The 19,790-nt window shown below is 43.5% G+C and overlaps 1 protein-coding gene across 1 annotated transcript; it reads right to left on the reverse strand.

The window, feature by feature from the left end:
• Positions 1-428: 428 nt before the first annotated feature.
• LOC106578531 (polyadenylate-binding protein 4-like) lies at positions 429-16,011 on the reverse strand. Its single transcript, XM_014157495.3, has 14 exons — positions 15,395-16,011; positions 8,496-8,689; positions 8,275-8,390; positions 6,658-6,797; positions 6,410-6,504; positions 6,117-6,254; positions 5,865-5,960; positions 5,495-5,764; positions 5,189-5,279; positions 4,904-5,029; positions 4,658-4,791; positions 1,423-1,513; positions 1,109-1,239; positions 429-998 (listed from the first exon to the last, which is right to left on the reverse strand). The coding sequence occupies exons 1-14, from the start codon at positions 15,588-15,590 to the stop codon at positions 897-899; spliced, it is 1,920 nt and encodes a 639-aa protein (XP_014012970.1). The 5' UTR covers positions 15,591-16,011; the 3' UTR covers positions 429-896.
• Positions 16,012-19,790: the final 3,779 nt, after the last annotated feature.

Below are 19,790 nucleotides of genomic sequence, written 5' to 3' on the forward strand. Positions count from 1 at the left end.
ATTCAGGTACTGTAGGTCCCTCCCTGTTTGCTGAACCTGTCCAATAGAAATGCTAGTATTCATTGCAAAATGTAACATTTTCCAACTGTTTGGCATGATTACACCCCAGTGACACTCCACCAAGGTGAAATCATATGGCCTCGTCAACTCATAAAAAGTCATTTTTTGTCACAGTTGTTGGCCAGTTGGTATAATTGTGGTCTCAGTCCTCAATTCCCAAATCCTAAATTATATTTACTTTATGCTCCCCAGTCTGCGAAGGTAGCTAGTTTAATGTACCATAATTTTTTGGTTTTGTGAAATGAATTAATAATTTGACCAAAATCAAATATTTCTTCAACGCTTCACTTGAGCAACGCAATGTGTCCACACTATGGGGCTACGGTAGTATGCACACTATAGTGGAAAAGAAAAAACAAACAATGTGGTAAACTTGATACATTAATCCCTTTATTGAGAATAACATACCACACCACCCATGATAACATAACATGATGGAGGAATCCAATTGTTCAAATTATTAAAACACAAAACTTTCAAACAAAGAACAAAGCTCATTTTCCTTATAGAAAAAGGTTCTGTCCTGGCCCCAAAATAAAGGGCCTTAGTTGGAAGAATTCTGTTAGTTTTTGCTTTTGGTAAAGTTTAAAAAAGTGTTACACAACTAGAAAAATTAAGTATTGTAATATTTTGTTTATTAATTCTCAAGTACGTTAAAATGTATTATTTTGAACCTTGTTTTATATTTTTGCATAGGATTTTGTAGATGACCCAGGCATTTGAAAACAATGTAGTAATCTCTACCCGTCTTTTCTCAGTTGCCTGTGTACAAAAAAGAAAAAGAAGCACAGAATGAGAAATCTTATTATTATTTTGAAACATTTAGTAAGCAGTCTTTACACATCAGGAAGTAGCGGCAGCAGCGGTTGTAGTGATGACTCCCACTTGGCATCCTTCTTCGCCTGGTGGGCCTGGAGCACGGCAACAGCCTCCTCCACCTGCACAAACACACAGTCAAATAGGAGACAGTCAGAGCCTTGACTTTATGACTTTAAAAACTATGATCCCTTCTTATGATCTTATTCTGATATTATCCAGTTGCTGGTACCTTGGAGCGCAAGGATTCGTTGGACTCCAGCATGTGCAGCAGCTCAGAGTTGTCAATCTCAAGCAGCATCCCAGTGATCTTCCCTGCCAAGCTGGGGTGCACGGCCTGGATCAGGGGGAACAAGCGTTCCCCTGAGAGAGAGAGAGAGAGAGAGAGAGAGAGATGGAAGATTAAGAATGGATCTCACAGATAAAATGATACTGTATAATTGCACCTTGTTGCATTGATGTTCAAAATCCCTCCAAAGGGTCTAGACTCTAGAACTTCCAAGGAACAATATGGCACACCACCAATCTATTCCAGCACTCACTCACCAAGCATCTGCTTCTGCTCCTGAGGCGGTGCAGAAGCCAGCACAGAGGGTGTGAGAGGCTCCTGACCCTGCACATCTACAGCTGGTTGAGACTGAGAAGAGAAAGACAGGCCACAAAGAGTTTAAAAACGGAGGAGTGATGAATATACAGTACCAGTCAAAAGTTTGGACACACCTACTCGTTCAAGGGTTTTTCTTTATTTTTACAATGTAGAATAATAGTGAAGACATCAAAACTATGAAATAACACATATGGAATCATGTAGTACCCCAAAAAGTATTAAACAAAATCAACATATATTTTATATTTAAGATTCTTCAAAATAGCCACCCTTTGACTTGATGACAGCTTTGCACACTCTTGGCATTCTCTCAAACTAGCTTCACCTGGAATGCTTTTCCAACAGTCTTGAAGGAGTTCCCACATATGCTGAGCATTTGGTGGCTACTTTTCCTTCATTCTGCGGTCCAACTAATCCCAAACCATCTCAATTGGGTTGAGGTCGGGTGATTGTGGAGGCCAGATCATCTGATGTAGCACTCCCCTTCTTGGTCAATTAGCCCTTACACAGCCTGGGGGTTTGTTGGGTCATTGTCCTGTTGAAAAACAAATAATAGCCCCCACTAAGCACAAACCAAATGGATGGCATATCGCTGCAGAATGCTGTGGTAGCCATGCTGGTTAAGTGTGCCTTGAATTCTAAATAAAAGCACAGACAATGTCACCAGCAAAGCACCCCCACACCTCCCCCTCCATGCTTCACGGTAGGAACTACACACGCGGAGATCATCCTTTCACCTACTCTGCGTCTCACAAAGACACGGAGGTTGGAACTAATGTCCATGTCCGTGATTCTTGGCCCAAGCAACTCTTCTTATTATTATTATTGGTGTCCAGTAGTGGTTTCTTTGCAGAAATTCGACCATGAAGGCCTGATTCATGCGGTCTCCTCTGAACAGTTGACGTTGAGATGTGTCTGTTACTTGAACTCCGTGAAGCATTTGTTTGGGCTACAATTTCTGAGGCTGATTAATGAACTTATCCTCTGCAGCAGAGGTAACTGTGGTTCTTCCTTTCCTGTGGCGGTCCTCATGAGAGCCAGTTTCATAGCACTTGATGGTTTTTGCGACTGCACTTGAAGAAACGTTCAAAGTTCTTGACATTTTCTGGATTGACTGACCTTCATGTCTTAAAGTAATGGACTGTCATTTCTCTTTCCTTATTTGAGCTGTTCTTGACATATGGACTTGTTATTTTACCAAATAGGGCTATCTTCTTTATACCAACCCTACCATGTCACAACACAACTGATTGGCTCAAATGCATTAAGGAGGAAAGAAATTCCGCAAATTAACTTAAGGCATGCACACCTGTTAATTAAAATGCATTCCAGGTGACTACCTCATGAAGCTGGTTGACAGAATGCCAAGAGTGTGCAAAGCTGTCATCAAAGGCAAAGGGTGACTACTTTGATATATTTAGATTTGTTGAACACTTTTGTTACTACATTATTACATATGTGTTATTTAATAGTTTTGATGTCTTCACTATTATTCTACAATGTAGAAAATAGTAAAAATATAGAAAAACCCTTGAATGAGTCGGTGTGTCCAAACCTTTGACTGGTATTACGTATGTATGCATGTATGTATACAGTTGAAGTCGGAAGTTTACATACACCTTAGCCAAATACATTTAAACTCAGTTTTTCACAATTCCTGACATTTAATCCTAGTAAAAATTCCCTGTCTTAGGTCAGTTAGGATCATAACTTTATTTTAACAAAGTGAAATGTCAGAAGAATAGTAGAGATAATGACTCCAGCTTTCATCACATTCCCAGTGGGTCAGAAGTTTACATACACACAATTAGTATTTGGTAGCATTGCCTTTAAATAGTTTTTCTTGGGTCAAATGTTTCAGGTAGCCTCCCACAATAAGTTGGGTGAATTTTGGCCCATTCCAACTGACAGAGCTGGTGTAACGGAGTCGGGTTTGTAGGCCTCCTTGCTCGCACACGCTTTTCCAGTTCTGCCATCGATTTTGTGAAGTGCACCAGTCCCTCCTGCAGTAAAGCATCCCCACAACATGATGCTGCCACCCCCTTGCTTCACGGTTGGGATGGTGTTCTTTGGCTTGCAAGCCTTCTCCTTTTTCCTCCAAACATAACACATGGTCATTATGTCCAAACAGGTCTATTTTTGTTTCATCAGACCAGAGGACATTTCTACAAAAAGTACAATCGTTGTCTCCATGTGCAGTTGCAAACCGTAGTCTGGCTGTTTAATGGCGGTTTTGGAGCAGTGGTTTCTTCCTTGCTGATCGGCCTTTCAGGTTATGTCGATATAGGACTCGTTTTACTGTGGATATAGATACTTTTGTACCTGTTTCCTCCAGCATCTTCACAAGGTCCTTTGCTGTTGTTCTGGGATTGGTTTGCACTTTTTGCACCAAAGTACGTTCATCTCTAGGAGACAGAACACGTCTCCTTCCTGAGCGGTATGACGGCTGCGGGGTCCTATGGTGTTTATACTTGTGTACTATTGTTTGTACAGATGAACGTGGTACCTTCAGGCGTTTGGAAATTGTTCCCAAAGATGAACCAGACTTGTGGAGGTCTACAACTTATTTTCTGAGGTCTTGGCTGATTTCTTTTGATTTTCCCGTGATGTCAAGCAAAGAAGCACTGAGTTTGAAGGTAGGCCTTGAAATACATCCACAGGAACACCTCCAATTGTCTCAAATGATGTCAGTTAGCCTATCAGAAGCGTCTAAATGACATCATTTCCTGGAATTTTCCAAGCTGTTTAAAGGCACAGTCAACTTAGTGTATGTACATTTCTGACCCACTGGAATTGTGATACAGTGAATTATAAGTGAAATAATCTGTCTGCAAACAATTGTTGGAAAAAATCCTTGTGTCATGCACAAAGAAGATGTCCTAACTGACTTACCAAAACTATAGTTTGTTGACAAGAAATTTGTGGAGTGGTGACTTCATCTGTATATGCATGTTATGGTTACATACACCAGATAGGTGCAGTTAAATGTGTTATTTTACAAAGTCAGCCATGGTAATACAGCGCCTCTGGAAAAAATTAGGTTTAAGTGCCTTGCTCAAGGAGACAGACAGATTTTTCACCTTGTCGGCTCGGGTATTCGAACCAGCATCCTTTCGGTTACTGGCCCTACGCTCTAACCGCTAAGCTACCTGCCGCCAGGTTAGTGAGTTTTACCTGCTGTAAGGCGATGGGGTGCACCACCTGGGGGTTAGTGTTGCGTACGCTTGTGGCGTACTTGTAGGATGTCACGGCCCGAGGGGCAGGGACTCCCATGGAGGGACGAGAACCCATGGCCTGGCCAGAAATTCCTAATGGTAGGGATTAAACAAAGTATGTATGAGCCAAGCATATGAAGTTTGATGAGGTATTATTTCCACAATGTCAATTGTAATCGGATGTACTGAGGCAATCCAGTCTTACCAATTCTCTGAGCTCCAGAAGGCCCCATGCTTCGGGGGCCCTGGGCACTGGCATTGGGAGACAGGTGTCTCAGGTTGGCACGTGGACCAGGCTGGCGCAGTGAGTTGGGCATTCCCTGGAACCCACCTAGGAAGGAAGGTGGAGGCAGGGTTATTATTGTACAGAAGTTAAAGTCCCCATAATACAGTATGTCACCAGGACATGTAGTACTTGAATAAACATCGCCTGGATATACAACTCATGATAGATTCAGTCATTGTGTATAATGTCATCTCTAACCCTCACCTTGGCCTCTGCCACCCTGCTGCTGCCAGCGGGGGTTGTGCCTCATCTGGGCCAGCTGATTGGGTGCATAGTAGGTGGTCCTGTTCTGGGCCTGACGCGAGCGCACACACACACACAATGTTGCACAACATTAAAGTTCTCAATCTTACTCTACATAAAAATGTAAAAAAGACTCTTACTGGCATTTGCACAGCAGTCTATCATATCAACTGTCAGAACCCTAACATGGCTGTTGTGAAGGGCATTTCCAGTAAAGCACAACTTTCTCTCAAACCCATTTGAACCCACTCTCCCTTCAACACTAACCTGTGGCACTGCAGGCATGAAGTATCCGCTGGCGGGCTGGAACTGGTTGATGATGGCGTTGGCTGGCATGGCCCTCATGCCAGCGATGCGCTGCACATACTGGTTAGTGAGGTGGGCCTTGCGCTCTTCTTTGCGCTGAGCCAAGGCCACGTAGAGGGGCTTGGAGCCCACGATGCGCCCGTTCATCTCAGTCACAGCCTTCGTGGCCTCCTCAGGAGAGGAGAAGCAGACGAACCCAAAGCCCTTGGACCGCCCCTCCTCCAGCATCACCTGCATTGAGAGAAGTCAGCTGTGTTATATCTGGATAACATACTCCAAATACAAATCTAAAAAGGGGTCATTGTTGTTGGACCACATTGAACTCTCTCACCTTGGCACTGGTGATGGACCCGAATGGGGTAAACTGCTTTCGCAGTTTCTCGTCGTCAATGGTGTCGTCCAAGTTCTTAATGTAAAGGTTAACGCCCTGAAACCAGAAATACACAGTCATGACCGACACACATACTCAGCCTGGTTTGTTGCCTAATGGGTGGGTACTCTGAAACAAGATGTCAGGTTGAATGATGGCATTTGTTTCTGATCAGTGTTCTATTAGACAGTGGTGCCAGAGGAGATGACTGACCTGGTAACGGCTGATCCTCTCCTGTTTCAACATCTCAAACTTTCTCTTTAGCTCTGCCTGCCGTTCCATCTTCTTCTGAGCACGCCCCACAAAGACCGTCTTCCCGTTGAACTCTTGACCGTTCATCTCTTCACATGCCTGAGTAGATTCATTCGTTACAACCAGTGTATATGTAGTAAACCCATAAGTTAACACAATGTGTTGAGTGTGATTGTGTCAGTATTTTTCCACCAACCATGAAATCCCACTGACTTGTATTGATAACTGTTGTCATGGGGGTATAATAAACCTACCTTGTTAGCGTCTTCGTGTTTCTCGTAACTCACAAAGCCAAAACCTCTGGATTTGCCACTGGGGTCAGCCATAACCCTCACACTGAGAGTTTTACCTGCAGGGGATGAAAAGGGAATAATTGGGACTCAGGTATATGAGTTTTGAGAAAGGCACGTTCATGTCTAGGTTCCTTGGGTGGATTTCAAGACTAATATGTGAAAAACTGAACGGCTCCACTAATGAGAAATCTCAGTACGTCACAGCTTACCGTATTGGTCAAACATTTCCTTTAGCTTGTCATCATTCATGTCGTCTCCAAAGTTCTTGATGTAGACGTTGGTGAACTCCTTTGCTTTGGCCCCGAGTTCTGCCTCCCTCTCCTTCCGAGACTTGAAACGTCCAACGAACCTAAACACAGCGAGAGAGCAGCGACAATTCTTGTAAAACAGTCCTGAGCAGGAGGGAGAAAGGGACTGTGATCCATCTCTCATGTTTTTCATCTGAGATACATGTTTTCTGGCTTCAAGCTGGTGTTCACAGCACTGACATTGAGGATGCCCAGACATGACTACTAAATAGAAGGAAGCACTTCGTATAAGACCACATTGAGTCAGTCAAGGTCCTCTCAGGAACAACATTGATCAAAACTTCTTGCATGGTTTATGGCACCACATTCAGGAAAACAGAGCATTCATGCTATACACCCAGAACACAGCACACAAACAATGACATTTCCTGGTCCAAGACCTGAAGGATGGAGGGACAGAGGTTCATAATGAGGAAAGCTGAGGACCAAACGAGGTTGTTGGATCATCTTCCTCACCTCAGACTTTACCTTGCTATGCAGACCTCTCCCAATCCGTGCTCCAGTATTGCATTCCTGCACTCGCTCCATCACTAAAACACACAAGCGTGGTTAGACACACACACGACAGGCAGGCAGACGGGGCAGACAAACGTACAGACGGACGCTCAGCTGACACGGGGTGAGGTGACCAGAGTGTGGACATGTTTTGTAAGTAAAAAAAAAAAGGTTAATTTCCCAGTAAGCACTGCAAAAAAACATTCACTGTTAGTTGTGTAGTTCAGCAAACCACACAGAAAGCCAGGGTGTATGGGGACTGAGTGTGGGGTGTTATATGGCTCGTTATATCTATCTACAGGCCTTTTTGGTTCCAGGTAGAACCCTTTTGGGTTCCATGTGTAACCCTTTCCACAGAGGGTTCTACCTGGAACCGAAAAAAGGGTTCTCCTATACCTATGGGGACGGCCAAAGAACCCTTTTTGAGTTCTCTCATTCACCTTCATTATCACCAGAAATGTTTAACTTCCCCCTTAACAAGTTGAATTATCTTTTGCCTTGTCACAGTATAGGCAAACAGATGAGCTACTACAATCCTTATCAACATCCTAGCTGCCCTTGATTGATCTTAACTAGGGGTCTCCAACCCTGTTCCTGGAGAGTTACCGTCCTGTAGGTTTTCGCTCCAACCCTAATCTAGCGCACCTGATTCTAATTATTAGATGATTGATAAGTTGAACCATGTTAGTTACAACTGGGTTTGGAGTGAAAACCTACAGGAGGGTATATCTCCAGGAACAGGGGCTGCGTTTCAAACTCATTAAAGACACCCTCCTCCACTTACCCTCACCTTATGCCCTTGGGGGAATCCCTGCGGCTATCTTTGTCGTTGGTCCAAATGATTAAGCAAGCAAGGGAAGTTGGCAACGCAAGCCCCTCAACCCTCGTTTTTGATTGAGTTAGCAAGTGTACAATTATGGTCACTCCGGGCCTGAAATTTCCCATAATTCAATTCGCTAAGAAAAGTCAGACAAAACTTAAAACCAACATTCCCCGCCCTCTCCTAGTTGATCAGACACTCACACCTTGCGATCGTTCAGAAGCATGCCGTTCATCTTCTCGATGGCGCGGTCAGCTGCGTCCTGCGTCTCAAAGTGCACAAACGCATATCCCTTGGATCCATTCTCATCACATACAACCTGTTTGAGAAAAAAATGTATGCTGTTTAAAAAATATATTACATAGTATGTATACACAATGTCGATGGTCATACAGATGTCTGGCCGGAAACACTTCCATCTTACTTTGCAAGACAGGATGTTCCCAAAGGCAGAGAAGGTGTCATAGAGGGCCTTGTTGTCAATGGTCTTGTCCAGGTTCTTGATGAACACGTTGCCCACCCCAGACTTCCTGAGTGAAGGATCTCGTTGTGACCACATGATTCTGATTGGCTTCCCTTTCACCACATCAAAGTTCATGGTGTCCAGGGCTCTCTCGGCTAGAGGGCAGGGGGAGAGGTCAGAGGGTAAAGTCAGGGTGTTAACTTACAACATTAAAAACATCTCAGCCACTGGGTCCACCACACCACGTTGTTTATGCTATTTAGTGCCCACTTCGAATCATAGACACCACACCACTCTGCATGCTACACCATATGTACGCCTCCCAATCAATCACTCCACCACATTGTGTCCTGGTGGATAGGACTAGAAGTTATTTCTGGTCATGTGGTCAGAAAAAAACTACTGGCCCTAGTTTAAAGGCACATTTTTTTTTAAGAAACCATGCTACTATTGGAGTGTCCTAACTACTAACTAGACCATGTGGCTATGGAGTCTGACCCCCGCCTGCCACCACACTGACCAGCTGTTAGGGGAGGGGAGGGCACATGGCACTCAGACACATAGGACCAGAAGTGCCTTGCAGGCCACAAGTCATAATTTATGCACACTCTCATAATGAATATAAACAATGGGATACATACTGTACATGTACGGTTATAATTCAAATGGGGCAAATGGCTCTTGAAAACATGACATTCTTTAACAGGTTCTCTTTTAGAGGTTCTAATTAATACCAGCCACTATTATTTTTATTTGTCCAAACTACAAATGCCGCCAGTGTGCCGTAACTTCGATTTACGTTTCTAGATCTGCCTATCGTTATTTATGTTGTGCCAGTTCGCATTTTCCTGCTGCCTCTCTCATGTCCCCTCTCATGTCCATCTGGGAACACGTGCCAACCAGAGACCTCCCCTTTGTCCCCGTCACTCCACAGCAACACACACCCGGGCTTTAGAGCTAAAAATGTCCGGTAAACAAAACGGAGCTCCCTTGCGTCTGCTGGAATCAGCAGTTTGCTGTGCAATTGTACTTCACACAAACCAGCTCAGAGATGGTGTGTGATGGTTTCTCGTTGTCTGTCTAGTTCTGGAAGGTTCCCATGGCCAACCTTGATGAAAACACATGAGCACCATGTGGAGCTGGGATTGCTGAATGGATGAATAGCAGAGATAGATAAACACATGAAATCAAACAAACAAGAGGTGAACTGAATGTAACACACAAAAAACCCTTGAAGTGAACTTCACAGGTCAATGTGATATACTATAAATGTATTTTGTCATAAAACTGAAAACTGGATAGTTTATTCTAGGCGAGGCAAGTAGCCACCCTAATATATTCTGTCAAACTTTACCCTTAAATGGAGACTTTATAGGGTTTTAGATACTATAGGCAGGGAATATTTAGGCTGCCTGAGAGATATTTAGAGAGGGGTCCTGAGAGTATGTGTTGGTGTGGAATGTGAGTTGAGCATTATCTGCCTGCCATTGATGGGAGACACATTCAACAAGAATGTTCAGATGAGCAACACCAGGTCTTGAAACTTAAATGCAGCTGTGACATGCTGAAAGTGGAGATGGTCAGCCAAAGCAACTTTAGACACATGAAGGAAGACTACGCTTCTCAAATTCACTGAACAAAAATATGAAAACGCAACAATTTCAAAGATTTTACTGAGTTACAATTCATTTAAAAAGGAAATATCTGAACTGAATTAATTGAAACAAATTCACAAGGCCCTAAATATATGGATTTCAATTGACTGGGAATAGAGATATGCATCTGTTGGTCACAGATACCTTTAAAAAAGGTAGGGGTGTGGATCAGAAAACCAGTCAGTATCTGGTGTGACCACCATTTGCCTCACGCACATCTCCTTCGCATAGAGTTGATCAGGCTGTTGATTGTGGCCTGTGGAATGTTGTCCCACTCTCCTCTTCAATGGCTGTGTGAAGTTACTGGATATTGGTGGGAACTGGAACATTGTCTTACTCGTCAAACCAGAGCGTCCCAAACATGCTCAATAGGTGACATGTCTGGTGAGTATGCAGGCCATGGAAGAACTGGGACATTTTAAGCTCCCAGGAATTGTGTACAGATCCTTGCGACATGGGGCCGTGCATTATCATGCTGAAACATGAGGTGATGGTGGTGAATGAATGAATGGCACGACAATGGGCCTCAGGATCTCGTCATGGTATCTCTGTGCATTCAAATTGCCATCGATAAAATGCAATTGTGTTTGTTGTCCGTAGCTTATGCCTGCCCATACCATAACCCCAATTCCACCATGGGGCACTCTGTTCACATCAGCAAACCACTCGCCCAATACAGTTGAAACCAGGATTAATTCATGAAGAGCACACTTCTTCAGCGTGCCAGTGGCCACCGAAGGTGAGCATTTGCCCACTGAAGTCAGTTACAACGCCGAACTGCAGTCAGGTCAAGACCCTGGTGAGGACAACGAGCACGCAGATGAGCTTCCTTGAGATGGTTTCTGACAGTTTCTGCAGAAATTCTTCGGTTGTGCAAACCCACAGTTTCATCAGATGCCCAAGTGACTGGTCTCAGACGATCCCGCAGGTGAAGAAGCCAGACGTGGCGGTCCTGGGCTGGTGTGGTGAGGCCGGTTGGATGTACTGCCGAATTTTCCAAAACGACATTGAAGACAGCTTATGGTAGAGAAATTAACATTAAATTCTCTGGCAACAGCTCTGGTGGACATTCCTGCAGTGAGCATGCCAATTGCACGCTCCCTTTACATCTTGAGACGTCTGCGGCAATGTGTTGTGTGACAAATCAGCAAATTGTAGAGTGGCCTTTTATTGTCCCCGGCACAAGGTGCACCTGTGTAATGATCATGCGGTTTAATTCGCTTCTTGATATGCCACACCTGTCAGGTGGATGGATTATCTTGGCAAAGAAGAAATTCTCACTAAACAGGGACATAAACAAATTCGTGCACAAAATTTAAAAGAAATAAGCTTTTTGTGCATATGGAACATTTTTGGGATGTTTTATTTCAGCTAATGAAACATGGGACCAGCACTTTACATGTGGCGTTTATATTTTTGTTCAGTGTATGTGGTAGTAGTTGTACTACACTTTTACTTCCTGACATGATGCTAGGTTGAAGATGAAAGGTTAAAAGCCAACTCATGCTTGACCCGACAATGTAGTCGGAGACTTCGTATGGAGAATGTGACGGCATAACGAAGCCCCGGGAGGCATGCAGAGGCCAAATCATGCGCCGTACTGCATCGCCTTGCCCCTCAAATTTTCAAACAATGCGGAGGGCTCTGTATAGCTCCGTATTGACATGATTGGTTGATGGTAGGTGGGGGCGGGTGGTCTTGTATAAACAAACTCACTTCACAATAGCTCTGCTCAGCGCAAGAAGTATGAAAGCCCTGACGTCTGCATCGCAGTAAACGCTATACGGCCACTTCAGACATCAAATTGACCATGCAGAGTCTTTAAAACAATGGGATTCTAATATCCCATAACTCTTTGCAACAATGGGACTAGCTATGCTAGTTAGCAACGGAGCTGGTAACAGGTTTGTGATGATGTTGTCTTAACCTGTATATTCATGACCTAAACATGACGATATATTGTTTTTATGTGATCAAAATACAACCTCTGGGTAATATTGCCATGGGGTTCTCTCTACACTGGCTCAGACTGAGTCAGATAAGTGATGGCAGGTGCAAAATGAAAACATCCCAAACTGTATAAACAGTTGGCAGACACAGACACCTTCATAGAACACAAATTATAGCTCAATCCTGCCAGGTCACACACACCAACAAATACAGCATTATACTGTAGATGATAACTCTACATTGGATAATGAGAAGAGTGATTGTTGAATCAAGTGGTATATCAAAACATGAAATTCTGTTGTATTTCAGACTACTTACAATAGCCACAGGATTGGGGCTTGGACTGACTCCCAATACAAATGCTGGAAATTCCTCAAGTAAGTTGGGAGTAGATTTGGGAAAGAAATTGTAAGCCCCTAAAACATGAGGAAAACATTACAGATCCACATGTAGAGAAGAACATGGAGATGTGAATTACACGACCCTTCAACAATTACTCAAGAAATCCAACCATAAAAAGGTGTTACATCCTGGAGAAAAGTTTCTGCTTCTACAAATACATTCCTGCTATCTATTCAGAGTTATTATTTTCAGATCAGATGACACACAAATGCATGACATCACATGATCCAAAGAAAGCAGAGAAATGCACAAGTTAATGTTCAGATGTGCCTTTTCTTCCTCTGGTGTGTGTGTGTGTGTGTGTGTGTGTAAGGCAGCAGGGGAGGCGATGGGAATTAATTTCACTGCAGAACGGTTTCCTGATGGCCCTTTAAATAGGAGCTGAAATGGGTCACTTTGGGTTCCAGCGTTTCCCAAACTCGGTCCTCGAGACCCCAAGGGGTGAACATTTTCGTTCTTGCCCCAAAACTACACAGCTGATTCAAATGATCAAAACTTGATGATTAGTTGATTTGAATCAGCTGTGCAGTGCTAGGGCAAAAGCCAAAACGTGGGATCCCGAGGACAGAGTTTGGGAAACCATGGGTTAGGCAGTGTGGAGCAGTACTCTGGAGCAAAACTGTAGCTCCACTTATTCAAAGTTAAATGCAGAACACAGACAGTAGCCTGGCTACAACATGTACAAAGCAGGAGTCTTGGAGCAGATTCTGGTCAAACCTCCAACACTGTCAGATGGAAGAAGTGGGCCATCATTGCTATATGGGTCAAGAGATACTATTCCAAATGTGTACTTCTCCACTCAATGGAGTTGGTCCATGCAAGGCAAAAAGTAGTTTTGAGAGAGTGTACAGTATGCTTTAGTAGACTGACTGTGCCATGCATGGTTCTGAGCAAGTTTACTTGAGAGTCCAAAGTGAGGGAAAACATTCATCCTCTCCCATTAATTTTGTCACTTGCAGAGTTGGGGCTTAGCCTACACCTCGGGCACTGATGTTAGGGGATTAGGCCTGGCTCGCAGTGTGCGTTCCAATTCACCCCAAAACTGTTCGATGGGGTTGAGGTCAGGGCTCTGTGTAGGCCAGTTAAGTTCTTCCACACCGATCTCGACAAACCATTTCTGTATGGACCTCGTTTTGTGCACGGGAGCATTGTCATGCTGAAACAGGAAAGGGCCTTCCCCAAACTGTTGCCACAAAGTTGGAAGCACAGAATCGTCTAGAATGACATTGTATGCTGTAGCTTTAAGATTTCCCCTCACTGGAACTAAGGGGCCTAACCCGAACCATGAAGACAGCCCTAGGCCATTATTCCTCCTCCACCAAACTTGACACTATGCATTGGGGCAGGTAGCATTGTCCTTGTATCCGCCAAAATCCAGATTCATCCATCGGACTGCCAGATGGTGAAGGATAATGCATAACTCCAGAGAACTCGTTTCCACTGCTCCAGAGTCCAATGGCGGCCAGCTTTACACCACTCCAGCCGATGCTTGGCATTGCGCATGGGGATCTTACACGGAACCCAAACCGGATGCGCGCGTGCGCCATCGTGCATAAAATTGATTTTGTTCCCCTACACCAAACGCGATCACGACATGCAGGTTAAAATATCAAAACAAACTCTGAACCAATGACATTAATTTGGGGTCAGGTCGACAAAGAGTTAAACATGTATGGAAATTTAGTTAGTTAGCTTGCACTTGCTAGCTAATTTGTCCTATTCAGCTAGCTTGCTGTTGCTAACTAATTTGTCCTGGGATATAAACATTGAGTTATTTTACCTGAAATGCACACGGTCCTCTACTCCGACAATTAATCCACACATAAAACGGCCAACCGAATTGTTTCTAGTCATCTCTCCTCCTCCCAGGCTTTTTCATCTTTGAACTTATATGGTGATCGGCATCTAAACTTTCATAGTATTACCACGACGACCGGCAAAACAGTTCATCTTTCGATCACCCACGTGGGTATAACCAATGAGGAGATGGCACGTGGGTACCTGCTTCTATAAACCAATGAGGAGATGGGAGAGGCAGGACTTGCAGCGCGATCTGTGTCAGAAATAGAAAGGACTTCTATTTTAGCCCTTGCATTGCAGATGCTCGTTGGCCCGCGCGAGCAGTGTGGGTGCAATAATTGAATAACATGGATTTCTAAATTCATTTTGCGGCGCACGCGACGTGTCCGGTCTGGTTAGCATGTTAGGCTTGTGTGCTGCTGCTCGGCAAAGGAAACCCATTTCATGAAGCTCCCTATGAACAATTCTTGTGCTGACGTTGCTTCCAGAGGCAGTTTGGAACTCTGTAGTGTGTTACAACTGGGGACAGCCGGTCCCGTTCTGTGAGCTTGTGTGGCCTACCACTTTGCGTTTGAGACGTTGATGCTCCTAGAGGTATCCACTTCACAATAACAGCACTTAAGTTCACCAGGGCAGCTATAGCAGGGCAGAAATTTGACTAACTTACTTGTTGGAAAGGTAGCATCCTATGACGGTGCCATCTTGAAAGTCACTGAGCTCTTCAGTAAGGCCAGTCTCTACTGCCAATGTTTGTCTATGGACATTGCATGGCAGTGTGCTCGATTTTATACACCTTTCTGCAACGGGTATGGCTTAAATAGCCGAATCCACTAATTTGATGGGGTGTCTATACTTTTGTATATATTCTGTACTTTCTAACGGGAAATCATAACACAATTGATACTCATTAAAAGCAAGATGTGCTTTACATTGTATACTCTTAAACAGATGCACAGAATAACACGGTGGACAACATGCTCAAATCAAAGATCCAATCAACTCTTTACCGTAATGCAAACAGACACCGTTTTTGAGGCATGCTTTTTTTCTTACCGTCCGTGGGTTGCGAGAAATTCACATAGGCATAACCTAGAGAGCGTCGGGTGATCATATCACGACATACTCGAATAGACAGCACTGGTCCAGCTGGGCTGAATTTCTCATACAGCATAGCTTCAGTGATATCAGGGTGCAGGTCGCCAACATATAGAGAAGCCATTGGATAACTCCCCTCATTCGCAGTGTTCATTTCTTGAAGTGCACAAAATGTATGAGTTCTTCCCAGACGCTGGCCACGAGAATTGTTAAGAATTGTTCGCCGGGACAGAATCGGTGCGTAATGTGCCTAAGACGCACTTTCCACCAAAATATGACTTGACCTAAAAAAGTATTCCAAGACTCGCTGACGAGAAAAGAAAAGACAGCTAAAACAGAATGGAATTTCTGCGTATTCTCCTGAAAATTCGATTTGTCCTAAACGTCGGGTTAAGCCCGAGGCCTATTATTACCCCCCCCCCCCCCCCAAAAAAAAATATATTTTGCGATTTAAAAAAAAAAAAAATTGTTAGACTACGACAGCTACTTATTTTTTATATTTTTTTATTTTTTTAAGTTGTTAAAGACCGGTGAGTTACACTCACGGTTGTTTTGTGGCCGGGGAAAGAGACTGCGTGGGGAAAGCATGGGCACTATATAGAAAGTGCAGTGCGCAGAAGAAATAGACAGGGTCAAATTTGTGATAGAAAAAAAACTGAGCATGCGTTGTAAAAGGGAGCGCGGCGGGTGTTCCGTCACAACTACTCAACACAAATCCCTACAGCGACATCTGTGAGTGACCACAGATTTTTGCCATTGACCGGTTTATTCAACCCCCAAAAATCATTGCGACATGTGTAGGGTAACATGGGGTAAGACTACCCTCCTAAGATCAATGTCTAATTGCTGAAAAAAAGTTAGGATACTTTTAAAATGTTTATTTTTAGGTGGGTGATGGTCATGCTTATGGTAACAAACTATAATGGAAAATGTCTGCAGTTGACCATTTTTTATTTATTTAATAAAATGTAATTTTTATGAAAGGAGCATTTGATTAGTTGAGGACGATGATTTATTTGGTCAAGTGTGATTATATTACTTATATTACTTTTTACTTTTAGATTACTTTCTCTAAATGACAAAAAAACTAAAAACATTTACCTCATTGTTTTGATGGAATGACTTGAAACTGATGAAAAACAGGAACATTGTAGTTGATCAGGACTAGTTGCAGCCAGAGGAACTGTTAAAAGAATTACGGGGGGTGTCTTACCACACAAAAAGTCCTACATTTTCATACTTGAGTAAAAGTAAAGATACCTTAATAGCAAATGACTTAAGTAAAAGTCACCCAGTAAACTTGAGTTACTTGAGTTACAGTCTAAAAGTATTTGGTTTAAAGTATACTTAGTGCATTCAAAAAGGATTCAGACACCTTGACTTTTTCCACATTTTGTTAAGTTCCATCCTTATTCTAAAATGTATTAAATAAATAAAAATCCTCAATCTACACACAATACCCAATAATGGCTAAGCGAAAACAGGATTTTAGAATTGTTTGCAAATGTTTCAAAAACAGAAATACCTTATTTACATAAGTATTCAGACCCTTTGCTATGGGACTCGAAATTGAACTCAGGTGCATCCGGTTTCCATTGATCATCCTTGGAGATGTTTACACAACTTGATTGGAGTCCACCTGTGGTCATTTCAATTGATTGGATGTTATTTGGAAAGGCGCACATCTGTCTATATAAGGTCCAACAGTTGATAGTGCATGTCAGAACAAAAAACAAGCCATGAGGTCGAAGGAATTGTCCGTAGAGCTCTGAGACACGATTGTGTCGAGGCACAGATCTGGGGAAGGGTACTAAAAAATGTCTGCAGCATTGCAGGTCCCCAAGAACATAGTGGCCTCCATAATTTTTAAATGGAAGAAGTTTAGAACCACCAAGACTCTTCCTAGAGCTGGCCGCCCGGCTAAACTGAGAAATCGGAGAAGGGCCTTGGTCAGTGAGGGGACCAAGAACCCAATGATCACTCGGACAGAGCTCCAGAGTTCCTCTGTGGAGATGGGAGAACCTTCCAGAAGGACAACCATCTTTGCAGCACAATACCAATCAGGCCTTTATGGTTGAGTGGCCAGACCATGAGAAAAGGCACATGACAGCCCACTTGGAGTTTGCCAAAAGGCACCTAAAGGACTCTGACAATTATAAACAAGATTCTCTGGTCTGATGAAACTAAGATTGAACTCTGGCCTGAATGCCAAGCGTCACGTTTGGAGGAAACCTGGCACCATCCCTACGGTGAAGCATTATGGTGGCAGCATAATGCTGATTCACATCAATGCGCTATGTAGATATCAATAATAAGTTATATCTGTATCGCCGTAGACTACACCTCTGCTGTCATCCTTACCTCCAAGTGTTTATTCAAGCTGGATCATCTTAGGTTGCCGACAGCAGTCGTACCATTGGAAGACATAGTTTGGACTGTAGCCTACACTTTCCCCGCAATCCATCAAACACATTTGGTCTGTCATCATAGTGCTCTCTGACTTGAGGTTTTTCAGCGGCAGGGACTAGGAGACTAGTCAGGATTCAGGGGAAAGATGAACGGAGCAAACTACAGAGAGATCCTTGATGAAAACCTGCTCCAGAGCACTCAGGACCTCAGTCTGTGGGCGAAGGTTCACCTTCCAACAGGAAAATGACCCTAAGTACTCAGCCATGACAATGTAGGAGTGGCATCTCTGGAGAGACCTGAAAATAGCTGTGCAGCTATGCTCCCCATCGAACCTGATAGAGTTTAAGAGGAGAATGGGAAAAACTCCCCAAATACAGGTGTGCCAAGCTTGTAGCGTCATACACGAGAAGACTCGAGGCTGTAATCACTGCCAAAGGTGCTTCAACAAAGTACTGATTAAAGGGTCTGAATAATTATGTAAATGTGTTATTTCAGTTTTATTTTTAATAAATTAGCAAAAATGTCTAAACCTGTTTTTGCTTTGTCATTATGGCGTATTGTGTGTAGATTGATGAGGGGGGAAAAATGAATCCATTTTAGAATACGGCTGTAACGTAACAAAATGTGGAGAAAGTCGAGGGGGTCGGAATACGTTCCGAATGCACTGTACGTGTATGCACAGCAGTGTTCTAGAATATTGGACCGTTGGCTTTCATACTTTACGAATTTTCAGAGCAGAACAAGCAATTTCTCCAACTGTCAACACATTAAAATGAATAGAGGATGCCTACCGGGAGATAAGTTGGTTGGGAATTGTGGGGAGGTGCGCGTTCGGGCTGTTAGTCCCCAGCAGATGGTGGCCTCAGTGCCATGTAGCTACAATGGGACACTAGACTATTGCATCAATGTCTTTGGGCTATGATTTATGTAACTATAATGCTCACTCCACATTTAATTCTAAATGGCTAGGCTACTGCTTGCAATGTTTTTCCAACTGTACATTTATTTTATTTGCAGGACAAAGACTTAGAATGCCTGAAGTGCATCACTTTGCTTTTCTGGTTGGCTAGCAAGTTTCACCATCCAATTATTTCAGATCTAGCCTACAGGAGCGCAAGTTTCACCATGGCACATACCGTATACATTGGCACTTGAGAATTATTATAATATGTCAATTATAGAACTCTATAGGCTACATGCTGGCTTTCTCAGGCTATAGGCTATCTGATACATTACACAGATCGGTGTGAGGGCATATAAACTGTCGCCAATGTATTAATGAGCAAATTTGCCTACATGGGTAATGGAAACTTCTATGATATCATGGTGGTCTGCAAACAAACGTTTGCATGTGCTCATACATAACAGCATGAACACATACATAACCTAATCAGGTGTAACAGTATAGCTTCCGTCCCTCTCCTCGCCCCTACCTGGGCTCAAACCAGGGTCCCTCTGCACACATCAACAACTGCCTCCTACGAAGCATTGTTACCCATCGCTTTGACCTCCTCCTTTTCCGCAGCAACCAGTGATCCGGGTCAACAGCATCAATGTAACAGTATAGCTTCCGTCCCTCTCCTCGCCCCAACCTGGGCTCGAACCAGGAACCCTCTGCACACATCGACAACAGCCACCCTCAAAGCATCGTTACCCATCGCTCCACAAAAGTCATGGCCCTTGCAGAGCAAGGTGAACAACTACTTCAAGGTCTCAGAGCAAGTGACGTCACCGATTGAAACGCTATTAGCGCGCACCCCGCTAACTAGCTAGCCATTTCACATCGGTTACACAGGCTTAACCCAGGTGTTCTCATTTAGGTTTACTTACCTTACTCCAGGACTCCATAGTCATGGACTAACTAAGCCAAATTTAAGCCACGTTCATGAAAGCTACTTAAATGTCCTAGTTTAACTAGTACACATTAAGGCCTACTCCTGACTTA

Source organism: Salmo salar, chromosome 01 (genome assembly GCF_965601325.2).
Source record: "Salmo salar chromosome 01, fSalSal1, whole genome shotgun sequence".
Lineage (NCBI taxonomy): Eukaryota > Metazoa > Chordata > Actinopteri > Salmoniformes > Salmonidae > Salmo > Salmo salar.

Coding starts and splice junctions, on each gene's coding strand:
- LOC106578531 (XM_014157495.3), bottom strand. CDS start 15,590: ATGAACACTGCGAATGAGGGGAGTTATCCAATGGCTTCTCTATATGTT. Junction 5,765..5,864: donor GGTCCATCACCAGTGCCAAG/GTGAGAGAGTTC, acceptor CTCTCAATGCAG/GTGATGCTGGAGGAGGGGCG. Junction 1,514..4,657: donor ACCCCATCGCCTTACAGCAG/GTAAAACTCACT, acceptor TTCTCTTCTCAG/TCTCAACCAGCTGTAGATGT.